Source organism: Bactrocera dorsalis, chromosome 5, assembly GCF_023373825.1.
Source record: "Bactrocera dorsalis isolate Fly_Bdor chromosome 5, ASM2337382v1, whole genome shotgun sequence".
NCBI lineage: Eukaryota > Metazoa > Arthropoda > Insecta > Diptera > Tephritidae > Bactrocera > Bactrocera dorsalis.
In genome coordinates this window covers 6,622,626-6,648,985 of record NC_064307.1, presented here as the reverse complement: position 1 = coordinate 6,648,985, position 26,360 = coordinate 6,622,626, and the positions used below count along the sequence as shown (strand labels likewise).

General features: G+C 38.1%; 1 protein-coding gene across 15 annotated transcripts in view; it reads right to left on the bottom strand.

The window, feature by feature from the left end:
• Positions 1-26,360, bottom strand: part of LOC105230824 (phosphatase and actin regulator 2) — a 219,381-nt gene that overhangs the window by 168,611 nt on the left and 24,410 nt on the right. For 13 of the 15 annotated variants that reach the window (XM_049457289.1, XM_049457288.1, XM_049457287.1 and 10 more), the window contains one exon: positions 7,903-7,953. The exons of 1 other annotated variant lie outside the window; for it this stretch is intronic. In XM_049457289.1, the coding sequence (XP_049313246.1) occupies positions 7,903-7,953 (51 nt within the window). Of the gene's footprint in view, positions 1-7,902; positions 7,954-25,388; positions 25,426-26,360 lie in introns of those variants that run through there. One more of the 15 variants, XM_049457302.1, reaches the window with a different exon arrangement.

Genomic DNA, 26,360 nt, shown 5'->3' with positions numbered 1-26,360 from the left:
CAGAGCCGCATCGGAATCTATAAAATAACGCATTCATCATTAAAAATTTATGAACTCGCAGAGGCACATAGACATAAGGGGAGATTCAGCTTGAGCCGCGCTTGCGAATAAATAGAAATAGCGATGAGACTCATTAAATGTTAACTGCCGCAAGAAACGCTGGGCTTGTAGATAGATACGCGTGGAATTGCCACCGAATTTATGTCTCAATTGTTTTTTATTTTGTTTACATCCACTTATTGTTGCTTTAAATCTTTTGCCAGCAATTTTCGAGTCAATACCTAATAAACTGTTGGTTCAAAACACACAAGCTCAAGTGTAGTTTCCAATTATTAGGAAGCATGATAGGTACTACTAAGTTTGAGCAAAAAGTAGTACGACTTTGTTTATAATTTTAAAATTCTTTATATTTTCTCAAAAAGTATGTCGTCCCCCTCAAAGAAAACCTCCTCGGCTCCAATATACTTACGACAACTTTTTTCCAATTCTCAAAGCAACTGTTGAAGTTAATATCCGGAATAGCTTTTAATGCGCATAGCCAAAAGTCACACGGAGCTCATTCAGGCAGATACGGTGGTTGCGGCACGATTTTGGTTGAAAAGCTCACGAGGAATCTATGCAGTAGGCGATTTTGTAGTAGTTTGGTCGGTCGGCGGCAGTTCGGTGTGTAACATTTCTCGATAATAGAAGAAAGCTGGATACATAACCTTGCTTTTTGATCGGGTTTGACGTGCTTTTTCGGCTTCGGCTCACCTTTGGCACGATGTTCCGCCGATTGATCGTCTGTTTCCGAGTCGTAAGCATAGATCCAAGACTCATAGTCAGTTATAAAATGTTTCATGACATCCTGTTAGTCGGAAAGCATTGTCTCACAGACATTAACGCGACTCTGTTTATCGAAACAATTGAGTGATTTTGGAAACAATCGTTTTTCCTTAGGTCTAAGGACTGCCCCGTAAAAAATTGACCCTTTTATTCCTTAAGATTGTGACGTACCTGTTTATGGTATTAGTCTCAATGGGGACTTGTTTTTTTCTATATAATCTGACGATTAACAAAATGTATAACATTTGGTGTCAACACTTTAAACTATTGAGATGTCTAGCAATCAAGAAAAAGTGCGCGAATTGGTTTTGTCCACTTACCTGGAAAATCCGGAATTAAAATATTCAGTTATAGCTAAAAAAACTGGAGCATCTGTGTACCTATTATACGAAAAAAAGGCTCGGATAGAAAAGCAGGTACAGAAGGAAATATGGCAAAAAGAGTGAATGAAGTTTTTAAGCAGAATCCCAACACTTCAGTACGAGATGTTGCTGTTAAAGCAGGTACCTCTAAAAGTACTGTACAAAGGATAAAGAGTGATAGTAAGCTAAAGACATATAGAGTTCAAAGAGTGCCAGATCGTTCCGATGAAAAGCAATTGGTTGCTCAAAAACGAGCTCGAAATTTGTATGAAGGATACCTAACAAAATTTGACTGTTGCGTGATGGACGACGAAACCTACGTTAAGGCAGATTTCAAACAGTTACCGGGGCATGAATATTATACCTGTATGAAGAAGGGGCAAGTACAGAGAAAATTTAAGGAAAAGAAAATTACCAAATTTCCCAAGCAGTATATGGTATGGCAAGCGATATGTACTTGCGGTTTGAGAAGCAGTTTTTTTGTAACACAGGGCACAATCAATTCAAAAATTTATATTAGCGAGTGCCTTCAAAAACGTCTTTTGCCATTTATACGCGAACATGAGGGTACTGTAATATTCTGGCCTGATTTAGCAACCTCTCACTATTCTACAGCTACCATGGACTGGTATGAAAGCAATAATGTCAATATTGTTCCAAGAAAAGCGAATCTACCTAATTGCCCAGAGCTTCGACCTATTGAGAGATATTGGGCTCTAATGAAATCGAATTTCCGGAAGAGTAAAGGTACTGCAAAAAATTTACAAGATTTTAGAAATAAGTGGCGAAACACTGTACAAAACTTAATGAAGGGCCTTAAGAAAAAAGCAAGAAATTTTTATAGAAAATAAATATTTGTTAAATGTTATTTATAATTTGTAATCTCTATAGTACTCATTAATAAAAAATAAAACAAGACTTTGAAAAAATTCTTTGGTTTTCTTGTTATTAATGAAAAACGAAGGGTCAATTTTTTACGGGACAGTCCTTAAATGATATTTAAAATGGTTTTCACTGATCCTTTCGATATACGAAAGATGCCAGCAAGATATCTGACTGTTAATCGTCGATTCTCAAGCACCAATTCCTGCATTTTATTGACGTATTGATCATCAGTTCATGCTGATGGCCGTTGTGGACGAGGTTCGTGATCGTCAATGCGTTCTCGACCGTCGCCATTGTTAAAATCACCGAATGCGCTTAATGTACTTCAAAAAGACAAGCCTATAGTAAACAGCCACAGCAACCTACAAAAAAGAAGTTGAAGCCAAGAGACTTTGAAAGACAATGCACAATCAAGTAGTTTTTGCATCGGATTGTAAATGGAGATAAAAAATGGATCCATTATGACAACCCTAAATGGAAAAAATCATATGTGCGGAATATCTACGACCCCAAAATTGAACTTGTGAACGAGCCAACAATTTTCCATCGTGATAACGCTCGACTTCATGTTGCAAGACAGGTTTCTAATTTTTTTGAAAAACAGCGGCTTTATTCATTCTTAGCCGCCAAACCGGTGAAGACTTTTGGCATGGAATCCTCATATTGCCAGAAGTTTTGGAAAGTGTGTTGGCTTCAAATTGACAATACTACGAATAATACCACTGCACATATTTCTCGTAAATATTGTACTATGAATTTTAATTTTGAAAAAAAAAAATCCGTACGAATATGCTTCTCGACCCAACATTGTTTGAAATTCTTGCCATAACTCATACATAGAAAAAGCAGGATATGAAGTTTGTAAGGTGGTCTGTATAAAAAACCTTTAACTCTCTTAAACCTTTAACACTGTCTTTAAGTATAAATGAATTTAAACTCAAAGTTTCATAACTCTAAAATTGGAACACTGATTTAAATGTTCAACCGGCAGTATTTCACAACAAAATGTAACAACAAATGTTTACCTAAACACACATCCTTAAACTAAAAATTTTTTTACCTACTTTCATGAATATAATCAAATTTGTTTTCCAATTTTATAAAAAAAAAAAATTAGAATTCCCACATTTTATTAATATGCAGGGTATACAAATTCCCACCAAAGCACGTAATGACCACAAAATGCACTATATGCCAGGCAACGCACAGCAATGTATACTTTGCGGCGCCAAGCTCCGTGCACCTATGCTGGCATCGAGCGGTTATACGTGCGCAGCAAATAGCGCCAGTATTTGCATTCTAACCAACCAACTCGGGGAAGTTTCTCTATCCATTTTAAATTCAAAATTACACGCAAATGTGGTATTGCCATATCGGTTACTGTTGTGTATTATCAGAGGACTTTCGTGCGGGAAGCTGTTTTTAATTAAATAAACAAATGCGCCGCAATGTAGGCTACGCAAAGCGTCGACTCATGCAATATGCAAGTGAGATTATGCGGGTTTTCAATTGAGTGGCAAATATTTTCATATTTATTGTAAAGTTTTTTTAGGGTGTGCGTGTGTGTAGATGTAGTAAAAAAATAATTACAATTTTATTTAATAAAACTGGCTTTAATGTGCTCAGAAGCTATAAAAGTACGCTTATGGTTGACAGATAGAAAAATAGTTGTAACAAGTAAGTGAGTGATATAGTAGAGTGTTATATGTATGTACAAGTATATGATTTTGGTATTATCTATTTAAATTAAAAGTAGAAATTATTCCATTCATCACATCCAATTGTAGGCAAGAAGATGCACTCTTACTAGACAGAGATTATTTCTGAATTTGATTGCGATTTCTTACATATTGAACGTTAGAAGTAAACCGCAAGTTCAAAATTATTTGTGTTGACCCAATTTTACTTCTGTAAAATATAATTCAAACTTGGTACAGCTGCTGGCATACGCCGATGATATCGATATCATTGGTCTCAACAACCGCGCCGTTAGTTCTGCTTTCTCAAGACTGGATAAGGAACCGAAGCAAATGGGTCTGGCAGTAAACGAGGGCAAAACAAAATATTTCCTGTCATGAAGCATACGAGTACAGTCATCGCACTCACGAATTGGCTCCCACGTCACAGTTGACCGTCAAAATTTCGAAGTCGTAGATAATTCCGTCTATCCTGGAACCAGTATTAACACCAACAACAATGTCAGCATCGAAATCCAAGTAAAGTCCCCCCCTTGGTGAAGCCTTGGTCTTAAACCATGCTAGTAATGTGTCGAACAATCCTAAAATATTCTTAAAGAGATTTAGATTTCAGCTTATTCTTATTATTATTTTATTTATTTTTTTTTTTGAATACCATTTGCACCAGCAGCACAAGTTAAATTATATTTCCTCTTCCTAAAAAGTTCTATATATCATGAATTGTCCACAAGGAAGCTAGTGATGTTACCACATAACGGTAAATAGTTGAAACTGTTCCGTAGAGGACACATAACCACTAGCAATGTACTATATTTACAAAAAGGAAACTCGCAACAACTACAAAAACACACACATAAAACCACAACGACTGCAGTGTGTCGGGGTGAGGGGAGAACAGGAAGTACTGCAGGCAAACTATTACGGAAATGAGTTGGCAACGTACGTAAATGAGTGTTAGAAGTGCAAATAGGTTGGAGATTAAAACTAAGAACAAGCGAACGTCTCAGTCGTTTTGTGGTCAGGCGGAGAGCACTGTGAAGACGGGGAGGACGGCGTTTAGACACCACGATGAAATAATAATAAATGGCCGAGTGTAAGCATACGCAAAGTGCAAAATGTTTCGCTGAAGCACAGGAAATGCTGTCGACAAGCAGACGACCCTTAGAAATGCAGCGGCGAAAGCTTCGAGCAACGCCGTGGCAAGTAGTATATTAAAAAGTTGCTGTAGTTGCTGTTGTTGGGGCAGCGGCAAGGAGCAATATATGTGTTGCATACTGGCGAGCCATAAAATATTAATTTCATTGTTTTATTTACACTTGTAAACGGCTTTCGGCTGTGAACAAGTCGTTTCAAGTGAAACTCATAAATCGCCGTGCGCCTAAAAGCCTGCCACATTTTAAAGCATTCCTGACGCCACATTTATTTCGCTCGCTGGTAAGCGCGCGCACAAATTATTGCAGAACAAAGGCAAATGTTTACAAAACGAAACGAAAGCAAACAAATACCGTTCGAATTCCGCTCAAGGTGAAGTTCTCTGTTGATGTATTTTTGTTTTGTCGCTTTTTCACGCCCGTCGTGTGTGTGTGCGTTTTTTTCTGCGAAATAAAATAAATTTCTATCAAGCGGCCATTTGAAGGCAGTGTGACAAAAACAAAAGTGTAAATTCGGTAGTCAAACACACACATGCATGCTCTATATATGTACATATGTATATAGATATGCGGCTATTTCCCCTTGTAACATTTAACTCCTAATACAAATAAACATATACATTTGTAGACGCCGATTTTTCGATACTCGCTCTGTGTAGCTACGCCAAGATGGCACGTTGCCCAGTTCGAAACTCGCACAGCAACAACACAGCGCCACTACCCAGACAATAGCGACCAGACACAGCAGCGCCAGCCCGCCAGCCAAGCAGGCAACCGACCAGCACCAGTCAGGGTCCCGTCGTAGCCGCTGCGAAGCCATTGCCAGCATTGAAGTTGGCGGCAAATCAAAAAGTGGCGTCGTATTATAGGGCTCGGAGCATACCAAAGGTCGCTCGTTGTCTAGTAACAGAGGCGCACCGCTTTGTACAATCGTTGAGTGTCCTTTTGGGCTCGTCTGCCTTCTTCGCTGGCGGAACACAGGCATTGCCATATGTTAGAGAATTCGGCTTACTCCATTAGTATTCGTAACATTTGTTTCGCATTAAAGCAGCTAGGACACATTATCACAGTTTCTTCTTTACTTTTATCGGGAAATTTCGTATCCGTTATGGCCTGTTCATGAGATGAATAATTTTGTTTGCTAATAAGGGTTCAATGCACAACAAAACAGCAAAACAGATACAATGGAGTTGTACACAGCCGCCATTTTCCTTTTATTACAATACAAATGTAAACAGTTATATGTTGAAAATATTATTCGACGCAAAAATCCCTTTTCTATTGGAGCCGAAACTAGAAGGAAACAGAGCACCTCTTATTGCTTTTAAAATGCCCATATTCTTTCAAATGTGTCATGCATTTCGCGAACTGGGTGAGTGACTTAGCTAAATTTATTTGATATTGCCCCTGAAAATAGGCATCATTTGCTGTTTTAATTATCCAGGCTCTCAATTTCTACAAAATTTTCTTAAGGTTACTGCATCCATTGGACTCGAAACTAGAACAAAAAAGTCCTACTTATTCTCTATATTTTGCTCATATTCTCTCAAATGTGTCATGCATTTCGCGAATTGGGTGGGTGACTTAGCTAAAAATATTTAACATTGCGCCTAATTGTAGGCAACATTTGCTGATTTTAATCAAATCTCCACTTAAATCAAATTTTTATACTAGCTCTCAATTTCTACATAATTTTCTTAAAATCCCAAACCAATTAGTTCATGGAAACTTATTATGTTTTCCACAGGTTAAAGTGCTCTTCTCCGGAAAAGCTTTACAAAAACAGGAAATCACACTACTGTTTGCCTCCCTTGCATGATTATTTCATTACACATAATCACGCCGACTTAAAGGATTTATTGCAATATGCTTTAAGTCAGTCGCTCAAAATAAAAATGGTGGAATACAATAAATATATCAGCAGGAGTAAAATATACTCAGTTAAATGGCAGAAGAGCAGTGACAACTCACACGAGGAGACAAGTGGCAGACCACAAGATAAGCATAAAATAAAAGCTGCCTGTACGGAAGGATAAAAGACCAACGGTTGAATTTTATCGGCTGCCCAATGAAGTGTGTATCCTGAGGTAGGTTTATGGTTATGTATATACCATATGTTTACGATTATATGTACATATGTACTTACATATATACTTGCAATGGATAATATTAAAATATGTGCGGAATCGAAGAGTTATGGATCTGGTCAGGCATGATTAAAATTTAAAGATGTATCAACTCTTAACGTGTTTATCATAATGGATTCGTTGAGAGCATATATTTGAGTATTTTTATAGAAATTACAAAACCAAACATCGAAATCCTTAATGTTTCTTTCCATTTACAGCGCATTGCCCGGAAAGCATTCGCGCAATGAATAAAGAATTCTATTCATTCGAGGAGAATGAAATAGAATAAAACTGGACCAAATCATTTGACCCCAAATGAGGGCGCACCACTTACACACATAAATACTGGACATTATCGTTCATTGAAAAATCGCAGAAAAGATTGAGTGAGGAGATTTCAACGCTTCGCACGCAATAGCTTGCATCTGCGCTAATCAAGGGGCAGATCTTCAATGCAAACAAACTGAGAAAAGCGGGCAATGGATGAATCCAAGGCATTTATGTGTGTGGGTGCAACCACACTTTTTTACACTAACGCATAAGCTTGTAGGTGTACAAATTTAAAAAGTATCAAGCAACAAAAGGAACACTATGTATACTAAAAAGAATGCCATTCAACCATAGTCGGGTCATTAGTGGGTGATGTAATAGCAAACTACCTAATGGCGAGACGGGATATTAATAAAGAAGCTCTTATAAAACGCTGAGGCTTTTGTGAGCGATTTCATATGATACATTGCGGATATTGAGGTTATTTTAGGCTTGGGTTTGGCTTCGAACCATAAATAGTTGATGACGACAGTAAACAAGAAATAAATAATAAATAAATAAAAATAGGAAAAATAAAACTTACGGGATTGCAGTGTGGAGAATTGTGGATTTTGGTGGTTTGGGGACAACTCACCTGAAAAGAGAGAGGAAGAAACGAAAAAGGTTAGTTTGAAACAGCAAAATTTAAAAATAAAATTCATTTAAAGTTCGGTTATAATTGTTTATCGCGAGCAAGAGTTTTTGAATGGTACAAATTATTCAAAGAGGGTTGAGAACGCGTTGGCGACAAACCACGTTCTGTACGGCCTTCAACATCAACTGATGACAACACGTCAATAAGATAAAGAATTGGCGCTTGGGAATCGACAATTAGCAGTCGGAGATCTTACTGACATCGCTGGAATATCGGAAGGATCAGTGAAAATCATTTGGTCAAAGAAAAGTAAAAGCACGATTGGTTCCAAAATCACTAATTTTTTTCGGAAAACAGCATCGCATTAATGTCTATGAAAAAATGCTTTCCGACTACCAGAAATTCATGAAACGTATTTTTACTAGCGATGAGTGTTGGTTCTTTGCTTACGATCCGAAAAAAGTCGATCAGAAGAAAGGTGAACCGAAGTCCAAAAAACTCGCCAAAGCAGGTCAAAAATCAAGGTGCTATCAAGGTATACAAGTCCTTTCAGACGAAACTGACCCTTTGAGGGGTTCCTTGGGTTTACTGGTTTAAAAAATCGCAATTGTTTATTGCCTTATTAAACTCTACAAGACCTCTACAATATTGTCCTTAATTTTCAAGTTGATTCGAGTAATAGTTTCGGAGATACAGCCTTGAGGACTTGTGCGCTCGAGGCTAGCTAGGCTAAGTGCACGGTCTTTAAACGCGTTTTTCTCGAAACTGTGTTTTTGAAGTCGGTTGACAAGATTTCTCGAGAATTACTCAACCGATCTGCATAAAATTTTACACAGGTCTTTGAGTTACAATTCTTGTTTTAAAAGACTGTTTTTTACCCGAGGAAACCCATGTAACCTCTTAAGGTAATTTTTAATAGGAATTTTGCTCATACACACATATGTATATCTCTTACATCATATGTTTTTTATTTATTAAGGAATAGCGGTGCCATTGGACACAATCGCCGCATAGAAAAGTAGAAGGTGCATGCCACGCACTGATTGTTAATGCAACAAACTGTGTAAAATCGCATTGTGCAAAGCAACAGCGCGTCACCACAATTCGAACAATTTTTCTTTATTCTTCATTACAATTTTTGTTTTTAAACATCAACAACAACAATAAAGTAATTACAAGTAGTTGCGAATTGTTCGCTTTGGCGGCTTAACATAATGGCAGAACAGAAACTTCAAAGAGTGCAAGAGCCAGCACAATGAAAGCCAAAAGCAAATAAGAAATCAATAGACAGTGTACAGGAAGCGCGCTGGGGGGTGGTGCGGCGCGACGGAGGCTGAACAATGCGCGCGCACAGTGAAGGGAGTCGCCTCCTTGTTCTTAATTGCAGCGCTATATTGTCTATAATTCGCCGACAATTGGCAGCAAACTAATGAAGAAATGAAAAAAGACAACTAAAGAGAGAAAACAAAAAGAAATTGGAAAAGCAAAGTGAACGCAGCAGCCGGCGTCCGCAATTTGCAACTACTTAGCCGTGCCTTGTGGCAGCGATTGCAATTAATTCAGTGCATATAAATAATTTGTTGTAAATAGTGTGTAACGCACTTGAACGACAGCAACAGAAACAGAAATATTAACAAAGCGGAGAAAAATGAAAATAAATTGCCAATACATGCGCAATTGATAAATAATGCAAACATGGCGAGCGAAGTCAATGAACAGTCAAGTGCTCCATTTGCGGCGGGGCGGGGCGCCGGTGGAAAGTAAATATGTAACGGCATAATACACAAACAATGATTGGCCACACAATTCGCAATTAATTAAGGAATGCAAAGAGCACTTGCAGACGCACAGAAAACAAACAGCTTCATACCACAATCATTGCTATCGCAAGAGATAAAGACGGGCATCTGCGCGCCTAGCCGCAGCGAACATTTTCCAATTAAACGCATGGCGTCCAGAAGTGGAAAGAAGGCTACAGTTGTAGTTATTGTGGCCGCTGCGCTGCAAATTACTGACTTACGAAGCCATTACATGTGTAACTGCACTTGAATACAGTTGAGGGGTAATATTTATGGAGGGAACTTTGAACGGCGAATTATCTTCAAGGCATTATTGCAAATATATTTTCAAAGATAATAATATTCTATATTTTTAAGTTCATTAATTAGCAATTGGCTAAGCAAATTACTTGACGTATTTGTTGTTTACATTCAGAGCGCCTAAATACTTCTCCATTGTATCTTGTACCGACAGACAGCTTGTGATTAGATTTAGATTTTCATCACCGATGTCGGCTGTTGAGCTGATTATCTCACTAATTTACTAGTTTTAACAAGATTCCGCCATAAAAATATTGACATTTGTTAATCTCGTTATCGAGGAGATTTGCATCTAATCAATTAGAGTTCAACCTATGCGACTTTGATTTAGCGCCATCTGTTTGTCAGTAGGGAACTTTATCACAGCTGATTTGGACACTTCAAAGCGAAAAAATGTAAACAAACAACTAATTAAATTCACCTGACAGCCGAATCATACTGGCGTTTAAAATCAAAAAGTGCGTTCATTATTTCCATTAAGTGGAAAATATTTAAAACAAGACGGCTTTTATAACAAATCTTGAAATAGTGCAATATCTAGGCATACAAATTTGTTTACAGAATCAGTTTATAACTAAAACTGTCTTTCGACGAACAATTTCAAGTTTCTGTTGTGAAAAAAGCGGGACCCTCAATTGTACAATATAATGCATATAAATTTAGAGGATACTCCCTTCCTAATATTTTTCGTTATGAAAACTGCGGCTAATGTCCTTAATAATCAGTTTTTAACATCTCCTTATATAATGAAATATCGTATTAGAAGCCAAAAACAAGTGGCAACAAGTGAATATAACTTTGATATAATCTTGAAAAGCAACAATTTGGAACAGTGCCCGTCTAAACATTCCAGTGTTGTATGTATGTTACACTGTGCATAATAAAATATAATCAATCATTCCTGAAAGCAATCATAAATCTACAGTACCAAATAAAATATATAAACAAGATCGCCCACATATACTCATACATATGTACATATATACTAACATACATGCATATACAAAAACATTTGAAAAACAAATGAAAGCTTATATCATATCTCAAAATAGTTTTCGTTTTGCATTGACTCATTTGCAATCGGCGAGCTTATCGCGCTTTTAGCGAGACAAGTTTCGAATATATATAAAATATATACATATATATTAATATGATAATCATGGCGCAATCACATTTATTTATTTTATTTTTAGCAAATTATTTAATTCTGAGGATAAATGTGTTTTTAATGAGCAATAAATAAAACTGTAATTGTACAGAAAAGCTTTGCCATAAACAAATTGCATTATGCACATATATGTATGTTCATATATACACATACCCATTTATATAGTGTTATATGCAGTTATGTATGTAGATTGATGGGAAGTTTGTTAGCCGCACATGAATTGGGTGTAAATTAACACATCACGTAGGTCACACATTAGCCACAATTCGGGAATTTTTATATCAGACGTGCATACAATGCAAAAGTTATATATTCAAAGAGTATGATATATGACGAATACTTTATAGTTATTTGGTGATATTTCAAAAGTAAAAGCTCTCTAATTCTCGATCGCGCTAATTTTTGGCATAATATTTAGGGACAGTTGTACCAAAATAGGAAAAAAATGACCTACTTTCCATATAAGCGGGAGATGAGAGGGGGAAATGAAGAATTCCCGATACTTTCTTGACAGGGTGTATGTTAATAATGATTAGCCAGCTCTCTGAACCATTTTTACATTGATACTTCAAAATCTTTAACTACCTACAACGCTTTGGACCATTCCCAGGCCATGACCTAACTTAACCTTAAATATCTATGACAAATGATTTGTTTATTTATAGCGCAATCTTTTTCGGGGTATATACATAAAGTGCATGTATGTAGTGTGTACGACATTGACCCCGCAAATTCCAACAAGAGAATCTGCGCATTAATCGCGCAAAATATTTGCCTATTAAATATACCTACTTTTCCAAGTATTCCACTTTTATGAGACATTTAAGATTATTTGTTTACTTTAGACTTGTTTTTGCAATATCTAGCGATGTGCATATGTATTGGCGTCTCACCTTCTGCCTTGAAACGTTTAGTGTTTACCTAACGAGGTGTGATCTTTAACACGTGGCTGCAAATTTTTCAACTCAAAATACGCACCGAAATGGATATAAATGCGATAAATGGCAAAGAAGCGCAGCGCAAGACACCGACCGACTTGCTTCTAGTTTAAGTGTGAAAATCGTTGCTACTTGCTAGTATTTGAAAGAAATTTGCTCAATATTCGCGCTTAATGAATAGTGATAATTGCGAACTAGTTCCACATTCGCTTTTCATTTTAAAAATATAACATTTAAATATTTTCAAAATCAACTTTAGTGGAGATTACCATCTGTTCAAGGGCTTTAGTGTCAAATTCATTTATTCCTGTATTTGACACCTTTATTGTTCAGGAAAAACTTGTAATACCCTTTAAATATCAACAAATGCTGCAATTTTTGAGATAAAAATACCATCAGACCACCCTAATGCGTATATTCTAAATCCAAAAGTGTTCACATCACCCGCATACATAAAAGGAATATTACAGCCACTTTGCTTTGCCACCCGAAGTGTGCAATTAAGCGCCACTTGAACGGTTAAAAATGTTGAAGTAATTAACGGAATTATGCAATTTACTTGTGTGATGATGCCACACAGCAGTTGGTAGTGTGGGCAAAACCACCCACAACAACAACAGCATTGACATTTTCAATTAATGTTCGCTGGAGATAAAAGTAATAAATACTCGTGTATCCACATGCCAGTCAACGCGGAATAATGGCGCCCAGGAGGAATGAAAATTGCATCAATCACACACATGCATACCACGACAAGCGCAATTATCAAGCAAACATTAAGTGGGAGGTGAGCTTGGCATTTTTTTTATGGAGAGGAGAAGGCAAAATGAGCAAAACTCACCACCATTACCTTTCATCCAGAGTTATATATGCAGACAGTCATAGATCCGAATTAGTATACTCAAAGAGAACCGACTACTTTTTAAGCTTATTAAAAACGCATCTTTTATTTCGTACCCTTCTCTTAAAGAAGCTGTTCATTATTCCGATCCGACGATATAGATGCCATACAAAATGAATAATCGGAATTAAGTTCTTGTAAACTTTAAATCATCAGTTTCATTGTAGAATATGGTCGGACGAAAGCATCCCCGAAGATTGGAATTTAAGAGTGCTCTGCTCAATACACAAAAAGAATAGATAAGCCTCCTCAACATCGCATATAAAGTGCTATCGATCTTATTGTGTGAAAGACTAAAGGTTACAATCAACAAACTGATTGGACCTCATCAGTGTGGCTTTAGGCCTGCAAAATCAACAACTGACCATACTTATATTCACCATGGGCCAAGTCTTGGTCGATTTCAAAGCTGCTTTTGACAGCGCGAAACGGAGCTGCCACTATGTCTGAATTTGATATCCCCTCAAAAGTAATATGGTTGAGTAAAGTGGCGTTGAGCATACCAAAAGCTCCGTCAAGATCAGAAAGGATCTCTCCGAGCCGTTCAATACCAAGCGAGGTTTCAGACAAGGCGACTCCCTTTCGTGCGACTTCTTCATTCTACACCTGGAAAAAATAATTCGAGCTGCAGATCTGAATAGAGAAGATACAATCTTCTACAGGAGTGTAAAACTGCTGAAGTACGCCGATGACATGGATATTAGTTCTGCATTCTCCAGACTATATAAAGAAGCGAAGCAAATGGGCCTGGTAGTGAACGAGGAAAAGACGAAATGTCTCCTGTCATCAAACAAACAGTCGTCGCACTAGCGACTTGGCTCCCAAATATAATAATTTCGTCAACCTTGGAACCAGCATTAACACTAACAACAACATCAGCCTCGAGATCCATTGCAGAATAACTCTTGCCAACATGTGCTACTTTGGACTGAGTGGTAATTTGAGAAGTAAAGTCCTCTCTCGACGAATAAAGACAAAACTCTATAAATCACACATCATCCCCGTCCTACTATATACGAGTATGCAGAGGCATGGACGATAACAACGTCTGAAGAGCCGAGTTTTCGAGAGAAAGGTTCTACGGAAGATTTATTGTCCTTTGCGCATCGGCAACGGCAAATACCGCAGTCGATGGAACGATGAGCTAGCTGTACGAGATATACGACGCCATTGACATAGTTCAGCGAATTAAGGGACAGCGGCTACGCTGGCTAGATCATATCGTCCGAATGGATAAAAACACTCCAACTTTGAGAGGAAGAGGAAGACCACCACTTCGTTGGAAAGACCAGGTAGAGAAGGAACTGGCTACGGTGTCTACGCCAATAAAGAAGAAGATACACCTTTATCGATCGAGTTTTTGTATGGAATTTTTTGTAACTGTGAAGGGTATAAAGTTTCGGTGCAACTTATATTAAAGATTTTTTTATTTTCAATATTCAAACACTTGGAAAACTGACAAGGTTTGCTCTCTTTGTATAAATTAATCAACTAGAAGTAATAATCACATATTTTTAAGTCAATTGTTTATTTAAAATCACACGCGCCATTAGACACGAAACAGTTATTTGCATAAATTGCTTCCATCTGCTATTATAGTGTGAGATTTAGTGTGTGTGTGGATGTGTGGAGGCACACCTGCAACATTAGAATTCGAAAAATTTGAAATATTTGCGCCTTTGCCATTCAACCGGTTGATGGATATTGTTTATCAACAATATACAACAAAACAAACACAAAATCATTAGTAACATTAACAATAACAGAAAATATATAATTTTATGAATTTCAAGGATTATTCGGTTGATTTTACAAATGTTGAAAATGTGCACTTTATTTTTTATGATAAAGATAAGGGTATACTAGGTTTATCAAGAAGTTTGTAGCATCTAGAAGGCAAAGTCGGAGACCCGAGGAGCTATATAAAAGATAAGGTGACGAGTTGAATCGGTTTACTCATGTCCATCAGTATATGTATATGACATATATTTATTTGCTCAGTTTCCGAGATATCGATCTGAAATTTGGCACTCATCCTTTACTCAACAAAGAAGGAGTTTGTCTTTTTGGAACCAGCGATATCGAACCACTACAGCATATAACTGCCATATAAACTGAGCAATCAAAATCGAGTTCTTGTAAGGAAAACTCTTTTAAAGATCTGACCTCTATAGCCTATACACAATCGCAATGTAAACTGAGCAATCGGAATCAAGGAAAAGTCTTTTTTGGCAAGATATCTTTACGAAATTTGTCAGGGATTATAGTCAAAGATAATGCTTCAATATCGAAAGAAATAATTCCGATCGGACCCCTATTGCACATAGCGCTCACACAAACTGACCGATTAAAATCAAGATAAAAATCGTTTGCACCATTTATTCCGCACGAAATGCACTTGTGAAGCCTGCCGAGAAGAGAATGAAATATAATATCTGGTCGCTCATTAATAACAGTACATGTGTATACATGATGTTGATGTGGAGCTTTGTGACAGCAGTTGCCTCAAAGGTCACCAAGGTTGCAAAGGCAAACAATCAACAAACGGGTTTATGCATCTTTTGTCCAACACTCGTGCACAAACACTAACAAATACAACTGCCTACCTACACATGCGCAGAACAATAGAATTACATAAAAATATTAATAGTAAAATTCAATTATCGGCGAATAATAGCGTTAATTATAGTCGCTGCTACAACAAAAGCAAAAAATGCGCACCGCAAAATTTATTCAGGCCAAATATTTGAATATGAATGTGGGGAAACGAAAAAATCAGCATTTGAATAATTTGTATTTTTCATTTGCGAGACAAAAGCTTTGTGTGTTGCTGGCTTAAAGCCAGCTTTAATAGTTATACATGGCAACTCATGGCGGACAAAAAGATATTAAGTTGCGAAATGCAGTCAAAATGGGTGTTCACGTCTTTAATGTAAAGATAATGGTGCCAATTTCAAATTTTGAAAATAATTGGCAACTTCAATTTGAGCTGAAGTCAATAGCTGTACTTCCCTGGCATAGGATTCAGGGTTTTCCCAAGTAACTTCTTGGTGACGAATGTTACTTATACTGAAATTGAAATTTAGGATTTCAGACAGGTGACAACTCTCACCTTTGCTCAGATGTACTAAAAAATCCATATATGATGTATGTGTAGTGGCACCGTCTTGTTGAAACCAAGAATGCCGCGGAGATCAGAATATAAAGGTAATCCATTTAGAGGTTACTACTTTATGAAGGCGCAATAACACAAAACCTTCAACTTAAATGGGGAATGTTTATTATACTTCAAAATAACATTCTTCGGCATTTATTTTTTGAAGATTATGTTTTTCAAATGTTGGTCGTGGCTACGTCTCAGATGATCCATCCGTTTAGCCAAATTTGAGATGATCCCTTCGAGCATTTCGACTGATAACTGCCGTGACAGGCGCGATGTTCTGCTCCAAGGCCTGATCGAAACGGGATTGTTCACATAGACTTTCGAGTTTACAATACCCCACAAAAATAACGTCTAACAATTGACACGTTCTCACTAGCATCATTTGTCAGAAGAAATATGGACCGATGATTCCACCTCTAATCAGATCACCCATTATACATATTCAGTCGAGAAGTGGCTCCAAAGAAACGATTTCAATTGGATAATTACATAAGCACGAATCCATTGAGTTGTTAGTTACTTGTAAATTAAATTAGAAACTCGCGGGGTAAAATTAGAAACTACAGGTCTAGTGTTATTATCGGGTTGGCGTGATTTCCCCCATAGAATTTGAAGATAGTGAAGATAGCGGCAGAAACTATTTACACTTTTACAATTTATTTCCAATTTTAAAATATAAAAATTAATTACTACAGTTTCAGTTCAAACGGAGTTGCACTTGAAATCTTGAAGTCTTCAGGCGGTGTTCCTTTCTCAAAACCGCAGCTTTTTCCTTGTCATCATCAGAGCCACAGCCATCAAGTACATTAGTTGAAAATAGAATGGACACACGCTTAAAAACTCACTTAATTGAATAATAAAAGTTGATTTTAATAAAAAATCAACAACAACAACAAGCGCAGAAACACATAGTGAAGACGATAGATAGAAGGAAAGTGAGAATGAACGAGCCAGTGCCATATGTACACAGAAGCAAGTATCATTTACACAGTTTTTTTCCGTGAATGAGACACGACCAAGTGCCAACAGCTTTTTGTATGCAACTTGTGTCACACACACACACACACATACCCACGAATGGACTTGTAAGGTACCCTGCAAGTGCAAGTGCATTTGTGCATGTATGCGTGTGACGCAAACAAAAGTTCTAGCACTCTCTCGGCACACCGCAATGCATGCACGACATTGCTTTTGTTGTTTCAGTTCGTCTTGCTTCGGTAGAGCCCTCACGCGAAGGTGAAGTGGCGGCGGCGAGCGCTGCAAAGTGCACACTTTCGTAAACAACAGCGCGAGTGCCGTAAACAACTGCGATCCAGCAGTCACAAGCGGGCTGAGCGTTCGTGAGGTGGCACGAGGGGCGCTGGGCAGGCAGCTATTCGCCGTCAGCAGTCAACTGTGCAAGTGTCATCGTCATTTATCATTGACAAGCAAGCGATTACAATGAAATATTTATAAATTGCACTCGGACATGACTACAAATAATGTGCAAGCACACACACACACTCGCACACGAACACATTTGTGTGTGTGTATTCATGAAAAACTAAAAGTGCTACATTGTCTTGCGTTAGGTCGGATGCTTTATCGCCGGCAAGTGTTTCCACAATTGCGCTTTAAATGCCACATGCCGGACGGTGGAGAATTTATGAAGACATTTGTTGTTGCTAATGACAGGTGTGCGTGTATTTGTGTTGATGTTGCAAATTATGACTGCCAATATACTATTAAGGATGATAATTGGGGAAAAAGACGAGCTGGCAACATTAAACACGGGCGTTAACGCTACTTGGTAACTGTTTTTTGGTTTGAGACTTCAATCGAAATATTATTTTACATAGTATATGTGCTTTAATCGTACAAAACTAAAGCGATGCACTTTTACACTGAAGCTTTATGACCTCACGACGGGGGCGGAATAGTAGAAATGCAATATGCATAACTTTTAAAGCCGGATTTGTCGAATCTCAGCACTCCTCTCATTTGTCTTTTTTATACTTTATTTTCGCTTTCAAAGCTTTCAGCCGACAAATAATGAAGCGGCACACCTTTCAGAAATTACTCAAATTGCCATTTATTACACTGGCTTAGTTATTGATGACGTTTGATTGCCTTTGATTGCGCTGCCTCAATTTATTTGCACACGCAAGAACTGCTTCGAAAGCCAAAATTTTCGATAATTTTCATATTCTTTATGCATGCAAAAATTCGTTTGATAATGGAAATTACATTTAAGCGAAAAAATTTGGGACGGGCGCCGGCCTATACGAGTATGTGGCTACGAATGAAGTTCATGTGCTCATGAACTAAAATACTCAAACGGTAATTATACGCTTTCCACAAATATTTGAAATTAATTACATTCCAAATATTTTTCTAAGCAAGCTATCTTAAATAGTTCATCTTCTTCTTTATTAGCGTAGAATATAGCCGAGTTTACAACAGCCCTAGCCAACGGAGCAGCCGTCTCTAAATTCGCGCAATATGTCAATGTCCTCGTGTATCTCCTACAACTCATCGTCCCATCGACTGCGGTATTCGCCGTAGCCTATGCGCAAATGACTATGTATAAATCTTCCGCAGAACCTTTCTCTCGAAAATTCGTAACGCCGACTCATCAGATGTTGTCATCGACTTGTAAAGTTTGGAATTTGTTCGTCGACAGAGGACTTTAGTTCTCAGTCCGAAGTAGCACATGTTGGCAAGAATTATTCTGCGTTGGATTTCGAAGCTGACATTGTTGTTGGTGCTAATACTACTTCAGGATAAACCAAATTATCTACAACTTCGAAGTTACAAGTGTCAACAGTGACGTGGAAGCCAAACCGCGAGTGCGACGATTGTACCTTCTTTATTCAGATCTGCAGCTCGAATTATTTCCAGGAGTAAAGTGAAGAAGTCGCACGACAGGGAGTCGCCTTGTCTGAAACCTCCTCTGATATCGAACGGCTCGGAGAGGTCTTTCCTGTTTCTGACGCAGTTTTTAGTATTGCTCAACGTCAGCTTACACAGCCGTATTAGTTGTGTGGGGATTCCAAAGTCCAAACTGCGGCATAAAAGCTCCTTTCTTTGAAATGTCCTCGATAGTATAGTGGTCAGTATCCCCGCCTGTCACGCGGGAGGCCAGGGTTCAATGCCCCGCCTAAACAGTTTAGTAAGCCAAACAAAGCTGGTAATTTTTTACCTTGCTGAAATACGGTATTACGAAAACACTCAAGTCTAAATCAATTCTTATTTTGGTGCGCTGATGTAACTTTTTGTTATTTTCTTCTCATTTATTGTTATAATGTCAATTCGCAAAGCATTTAATCCGCAAAAGTTAAGCTACGGTGAAAGGGCACAAAGCACAGACAAAAGAATTTCGATAAAACAAAACAGTCGAAAAACAATACAACAGTACAGGGGACCAATAATATGTCAAGATCAACAGTCTGTGCAATCAATCAATTGTTGAAGTAATCTGACAAGATTTTGCCAACAAACAACTGCAAGGGCAGCGGCGTAGTTACTAGCGCATATGGGACAAACTCTTATTTGCCCAATTGGTGGATTAAACCGGTGGCTTATGACATATTTTCGTATTCAGAAACGTTTACCGTAATCCAAAATGGGAATACGAGCCTTGTAATATTGAATTCGGACATTGGGAGTAACCCATCCTGATTGGATCTGCCAAAATTGATGCTATATCCTTTTAGTGCAAATCACAACGACAGGAACGCAAAAGATGCATGGAACTATCAGCTCTTAGCAATGTTCCCATGACCGCCATGATAGGTGTCTAGGGAATATCTAGACACTTTCTCTTTCACTGCTTTCGCCAGACTAAGGTTGAAGCATCCTGGTGGCCATACTTTCTGTGAACCATGCGAATTTGCTGGAGTAGACATTATTTAGATTTACGACGGTCTTTTTGATCCGTTTTTAAGAGTTGTGGGCATCACAACAGACAAGCGTCTCTAGCAGTTCAAGTGGGGTTAATCGTGACCTCACGAATATCCACCTATTAACCCAACCTAAGAGCATGATCCGCTGAATCCAACAATTAATTGATAACTTTACAAGACTTTTGTTTGTTATTTTAACTATCAATGTCCTACTATGCTCCATCTAGATCACTTAAAGAAAAGATAGTGCCGTTGGCATTTATTGTATTTATTTAATAGCAGATATTTCTTCATGTTTATAGTCACAGGACACATCGCACATTCTATATGTACAACTCTACTAATGTGCCTAAATGGTGTTATTCATTCTCTCCATTGCATTCTCTTTGTGTCCAACTTTATTTGAATTTGTGTGTATTTCGTTTGCGTTTTTGCCAACCGGCGGAACAGCTGGTCATTTGGCTGTCCATTTGTCCAACTCCTAACTGTTGTTTACTTTAGTTATTTGACATTCGCTTCGCTACTGTTTAAATACGAACAGAATTCTGCTTTGAGCGCAGAGCGAACTGGGCAAGATGGTGTCCACAAAGAGTCTCTGTCATCGCTTATACTCTGTAGTGCCGTGAGGCTATAACGACAGCTTTAGTGCAAATCGCATACCGTTATTTAGTTTCATTTCAATGTGTGTTCACTGTGCGGTGTCTCTTTGCCACTATTGCAAGTATTTGCAAATGCTTGTAAGCATGTAACGGGTGATCCAAGAAGAGGTACTTTTTTCAATAGTCTTTTTTTTTGGAGCACATTAGTCAAGCTGTCATGTTGTTTTTGTTCAGTACTATTCACAACACCATCACCGTACTTGAGATCCAACATTCATTACTGGATAATATTCGACCGTATAAACCACGTCCAGCACGCAGTGAAGAAATATAGCAGCCGTAGCTGAGAGTGAACACGAAGACCGTGGAGAGTCGATTCGGCGCCGTTCGCACCAACTAACCAAAGCGTACAAAATATAGCTCGCCTAAGAACTGAAGTCTCTCGACCTTCTCAAGGGACTTCGCTTCGCTCTGTGGGCTCTTGAAAAGTTCCGATGAAGAAAACCCATCGTTTTCGAGCCAAATTTTGAAGAGACTCAAGAGCAACCATTTCACAACAACGGTTTGGTGTGGTTTGTGGGCCATGATAACTATTCATGCCAGAAACTGAAGCTTGTGATCTCGGCGACATTTGGTTTCAAGAAGACGATGGAAGAAGACACTTCACACACATCGCATTAAATAAATGGATTTATTGATAGAACACCTCGGTGAGCAGAGAATTTCACATTTGGGAAGTTTCTGTATTTTTTTCTTTAAAAAAGTAGGCAACCTCGAAATGGATCACCCTTTAATTTATATGGTGGCAGTTGACTAAATGTCATATATGTATGTCTGTATGTTAGCTATTGGTATGCGGACGATAAGCAAATGTGTGCAGCTGGTGAATGCCGCTTCACGCTTGTGCTAATTGATAAGAAAGCATGCAGTTTGCTCGCTTTGATTTTCGACAGAGCCGTCTTAAGCTGCTTTTGCGTCTCAAAATAATCTACTTATACATATGTATGTATATAAATCTCAGAGTTTAAATGCAACCTCTTGAACTGCTTTGGAATAAATTAGAAACAAATTGAATCAAATTAATTAAAATATTTTTAAAGAGTGAATAGATTTAGGCAGCGTTAATACTTTCATCCAACAAGTTTTAGAAATTCATATCAAAAACGATAATTTTATGAAGATATAGTGTTTTATAGAGAAAAAGTGTTTGAGAATAGGGAAGCCGGACGAAATTGCTTAAAGCTTAGTGCACTCTACGAGAATTTCGAAAAGTTTGGTTCTCACTACTTTTTCTGCACCAAGTATGTTCGTCTTGCCTACTCTCCCAACTATGAAGATTAGCAATCTTGTGTACCGCTAGATTTTTTTTGTTCCGAACAAGCCATTCCTGAAAAAAGTCTGAAAGAACCATCAGCCACGGTTGTTCCGAAGTCGCAACAACTACTTGACTGACAAGCGAGCCTGTCAACCAATCTACGCCGAGTACCTGCTTAGCGATGGAGCTCAAAGCAACGCTTCCACCACGATTTTTATGTACCTCTATAGTTCGGAAACAAGCACTTCCGCTACTAAAACAAAGAAGTTGTAATTTGTGTGGCAGTGTGCCAATAAAACGTCGAGCAGTTTGTTGAACTGTGCCGGCTACCGCAACAACCTGCCAGCAGAAACTCGAGAAAATACAAAATGTTTGACATGCAAATTGCTGGAGGCCAGCAATGTGAAGAGAAAGGCGTGCGCCGGTAAACACAAACAAGAAACGTGCGGCGTATACATATACATATATGAAAGTATATGTGTATATGCGTTTACGTAATTAATGAGTTCGAATCGATGTGACGCCACTTTTGGCAATTTCGTAAGACGGAAGCGAACAGAATGCGCAAACGGAAGTTCTGTGAGTCGAGTAAACGACGCTGCTATGAAAGTCATTAGTAAATAAGTTCGCATAAATATGCTAATCGAACGCCCGATTCAATAAGGAAACTATTAGGAACAACAACAAATCTTGAGTAGCTGTGTAAGCGGCGCTGTGGGGCGAGTGGCAATGTTGAACAATTTGATTTAATATCCGCTACAAGCACTTTCTTCCGCCAACAATACTCGGCGCACGAATTAAAAGTTCCGTTGCAGCACAGCTGTAGAAAGCGGAAGCGATAAATGCTTCGTCGCCAAACGGAATGGACGAGCTGCGAATGGAATTTAGTAGAGAGTGGCTGTGGCGTTGGCAGCGGACACTGAAGAATGGAGGCAAGGCATGGAAAAAGTAAGAACGCACTTTGGTATACTCATTCACCTCTGTTGGCGGCATTATTGATTAAAGGGAGGACTAAGAATAGCAGAGTATTTTATTACCAGCACCTAAACATGCAATAAGTGGACTTTAGAAAATTTTATTGACGTTGAATTTCTAATTTGCGTGGATACTTTCGCCACACATACCACGCGATATTCCAAGACAACAAATATTTCTGTGTTGACACTAAAAATTGTATGTGTTTGTCAATAGGTAATCGAGAGCTCGGCAAACGAAAGTAAGCATGCCAGTATCACATGTCATTTCGTAAGAATATGTGTCGGTGTTCACAAACACCCGATGTTGACACTTCGATTTTGAGGATATGGCAAAACTGTAAATATTTACTCGACAGTAAGCACTCAAATAATGTAGACAGGTGGATAATTGTACTGAGTAATGAATAAATAATTATAACAACTTTTTCTGTATAATGTTCTAACGCATTGACGTAATGCGCTATAATTGTTTATGGGAAAAGGCTGGTTCGCTTTTTTTCGACCGAACACTTATGTACATATGTACTTTTATGCAAATTGAAACGAATTAATAGTGATACAAATTTGTGGATTATTTTATAATGTATAGGACGTGATTTCTAGAAGAGGTAGAGCACATTTTTATTGAGCTGAGTAAAAATTAATGTAAAAAAGTAAGGAAGCGATAAGTTCGGTGCACATTTATACCGAAGAAATTTTATTTTATACTATAACTCATACACTAACCGACATATTCATCATAAGGTTTGTTAGAAAACTAAAATCATGATATGTGACCTGGTCTACGGAAAGGGGGCTTAGGTGTCAAAAAATCAATTTTCACTTTTTAGTTGATTCGGATGACGAAACGAGTTGTTTATTTTTAACAGCTGTTTCCCAGAGAACTAGTTTTCGCACGTTAGCTCCCTTTTCGTAGACCAGGTCACATATATAAGACTGATTTTCTTCCGACTGTACTTCAGAACGTACGCGCCACCGACTGGATTCGGTAGAGGGCGTTCCCAGCTAACGAACGAGCGGCTGGTCAGTTGTCTGTGAGCACCTGGAGAGCCACAACAAACATTTTCGCGCGTCGTGTTTCTGTGAGTGGTGCAAGCCGAAAATGCAGGGTTCGTTAGAGCAGAGGTACGCGATTACCTTAGCGGGCTTACACAGATGTTGCTTTAGTAAGAAGTGGTGTGTTTCGGTGGCACCAGGCCTTTTTGGAGGGCAGGGAAGAGATCGCTGATGAAGACCGTGCTGGGAGACCTGGCGACTTCGACAAAGTGACTCGTGTGCGCAAAGTTTTGAACTCAGACCGTCATCTAAGTATTCGTTTAATTGCCCAGATCTTAAATCGAACAAAATCTGTGGTTCATGGCATTGTCACGAAGCACTTGAACATACGCAAGGTGTGCGCAAAGATGGTCGCAAAAGTGCTCACTGACGACCAGAAATTGCGACAAGTGGAAGGGTGTCAAGAAAATTTGAACATGTGTGAAAGTGATCCCCAATTTTTGAATAACGTAATCACAGGTGACGAGCCATGGATCTTTGAGTATGATCCCGAGATAAATAGGTAATCTTCCGAGCATTTTGAGAAGATAGAGGGGATCCAAGCAGTATGCACCTCAGCTCTCAAGGCAGCGCTATATCGAGGCAGATGGAGCCTATTTTGTAAGTTTTCAAAGAATTGTTATGATTTCAATAAAGTTCAATAAAGTTTATTAAATCGACTCAGTCTTATTACTTTCTGGACAAACCCTGAATTAATTACTTATTGATTTGCATACTGGAAAGTGAAGAAATCAATTTTCGCACTGTGACATAGGAATATGAGAATAATGATACATACTAATTTCAGTCGAAATCGGTTGGTCGGGTCACGAGATATGGGTTTTCACCAAAAAGTAGACGGTGTCACGCCCATTGTCCAGTTTTCACACCAGCTCTCATAAGAACTTCTCATACCTCATGTCGGAGGTAAAATTTAGTGTCTCTGGTCGTTAGGCAAACAAAACTGTTCTACTCTGCAGCAACATGTTGCAAGAGTATAAAAAATAAGATTTGGAATAAAATTTGTATATTCTTGTGCTTGTAAATATAGTTTTTATTCATAGATAAGCGAAGTTATTTTGAACGACATCGTATGTGTCGTATGTGACTTAGCGAGTATTACTTTTACTCGCTTACAACCGCGGGGTTACTTGCCGGGGGCTCTGCCGGGTGACAAAGGCTCAAACCACTAAGCAAACTCAACAAATTACTTTCAGTCAAAATTATTTTGGTACAAAGCCCCTAAAATGCTTCTTAGAAAGCCAGGCATCAGAAAATTATTCCAGGTTTTTTTTTTTTTGAAAGCAAAACACGAATCTCCTGCAGTTATGTACAAGAGGAATTTTAAAAACTTACTTGCAGTTATAGTAGATATCTTCTTATAACGAATATTCTTACCTAAAAAGAAAGAAAGAAAAATATAAATAAAATATTGACTTTCATCATTTATAAGTAAGATTTTAGAACCAATATAAAAAATGCAATAAAAAATCTGTAAAACTACCGCGTGACTTTGCTGCAACTCTTCCAAAGCTCAGCGCACAAATAAGCGAGTTTAGTACTTCCATAAAAAGGCGCAACAAAACTGTAAACTTCACAAGTACTCCTCGTAAAACAAAGCATTAAACCGTAATTAACGCAACAGGTGACACGCCACGTGACATAAAACCGAGCAAAACCCCACAGAGGCACAAATGGTCGTCGCCGCAACTTTTACTAGCAACAATTAAGCCAGCAGCAACAACAACACACGTAATTAAACTGACGCGGCCACATGTGTCTATTTTTACAACAAATTAAGTAGAAGCGAAATAATACGCAAACAACAACAACAACAGCTACACAAAGAGAAAACTATGAATGTTTTTATGTGAATTTTATGCGAGCGTTTGGCGAAAAAAGAAATCCATTCATTTGACATAATTATGCGAAAGTAAACTAAATGGGCAACGAGAATAGAAACAAACAACAAGTGAATAGAGAACGTAAAGACGACAAAAGTGCTCGCTCAAAGCCAACAAAACGCTGTGGAAATCAAGTAAATTGATTATGAATAAAAAGCGTGATGATAAAAGCGCTCGTAAAGCGCTTAAATTGCGGCAACAATAATCAGTAGAAGTCAAAGAAAATAACAGCAAAAGAGAAAAGGAAAAAGTCAAAACAAACACGAGTAAACACGATAGCATTCTCATATTTTTCGCATTATTCACTCGCGTTAGCAAAATTTTCTATTTTTGTTGCTTTTTTTTGCGCTTTTGTTGGCAGACTTGTTTGGCATGAAAATATTTGTGTTTTGTGTTTTGCGTTTGCAGCCACCACTAACCCAGT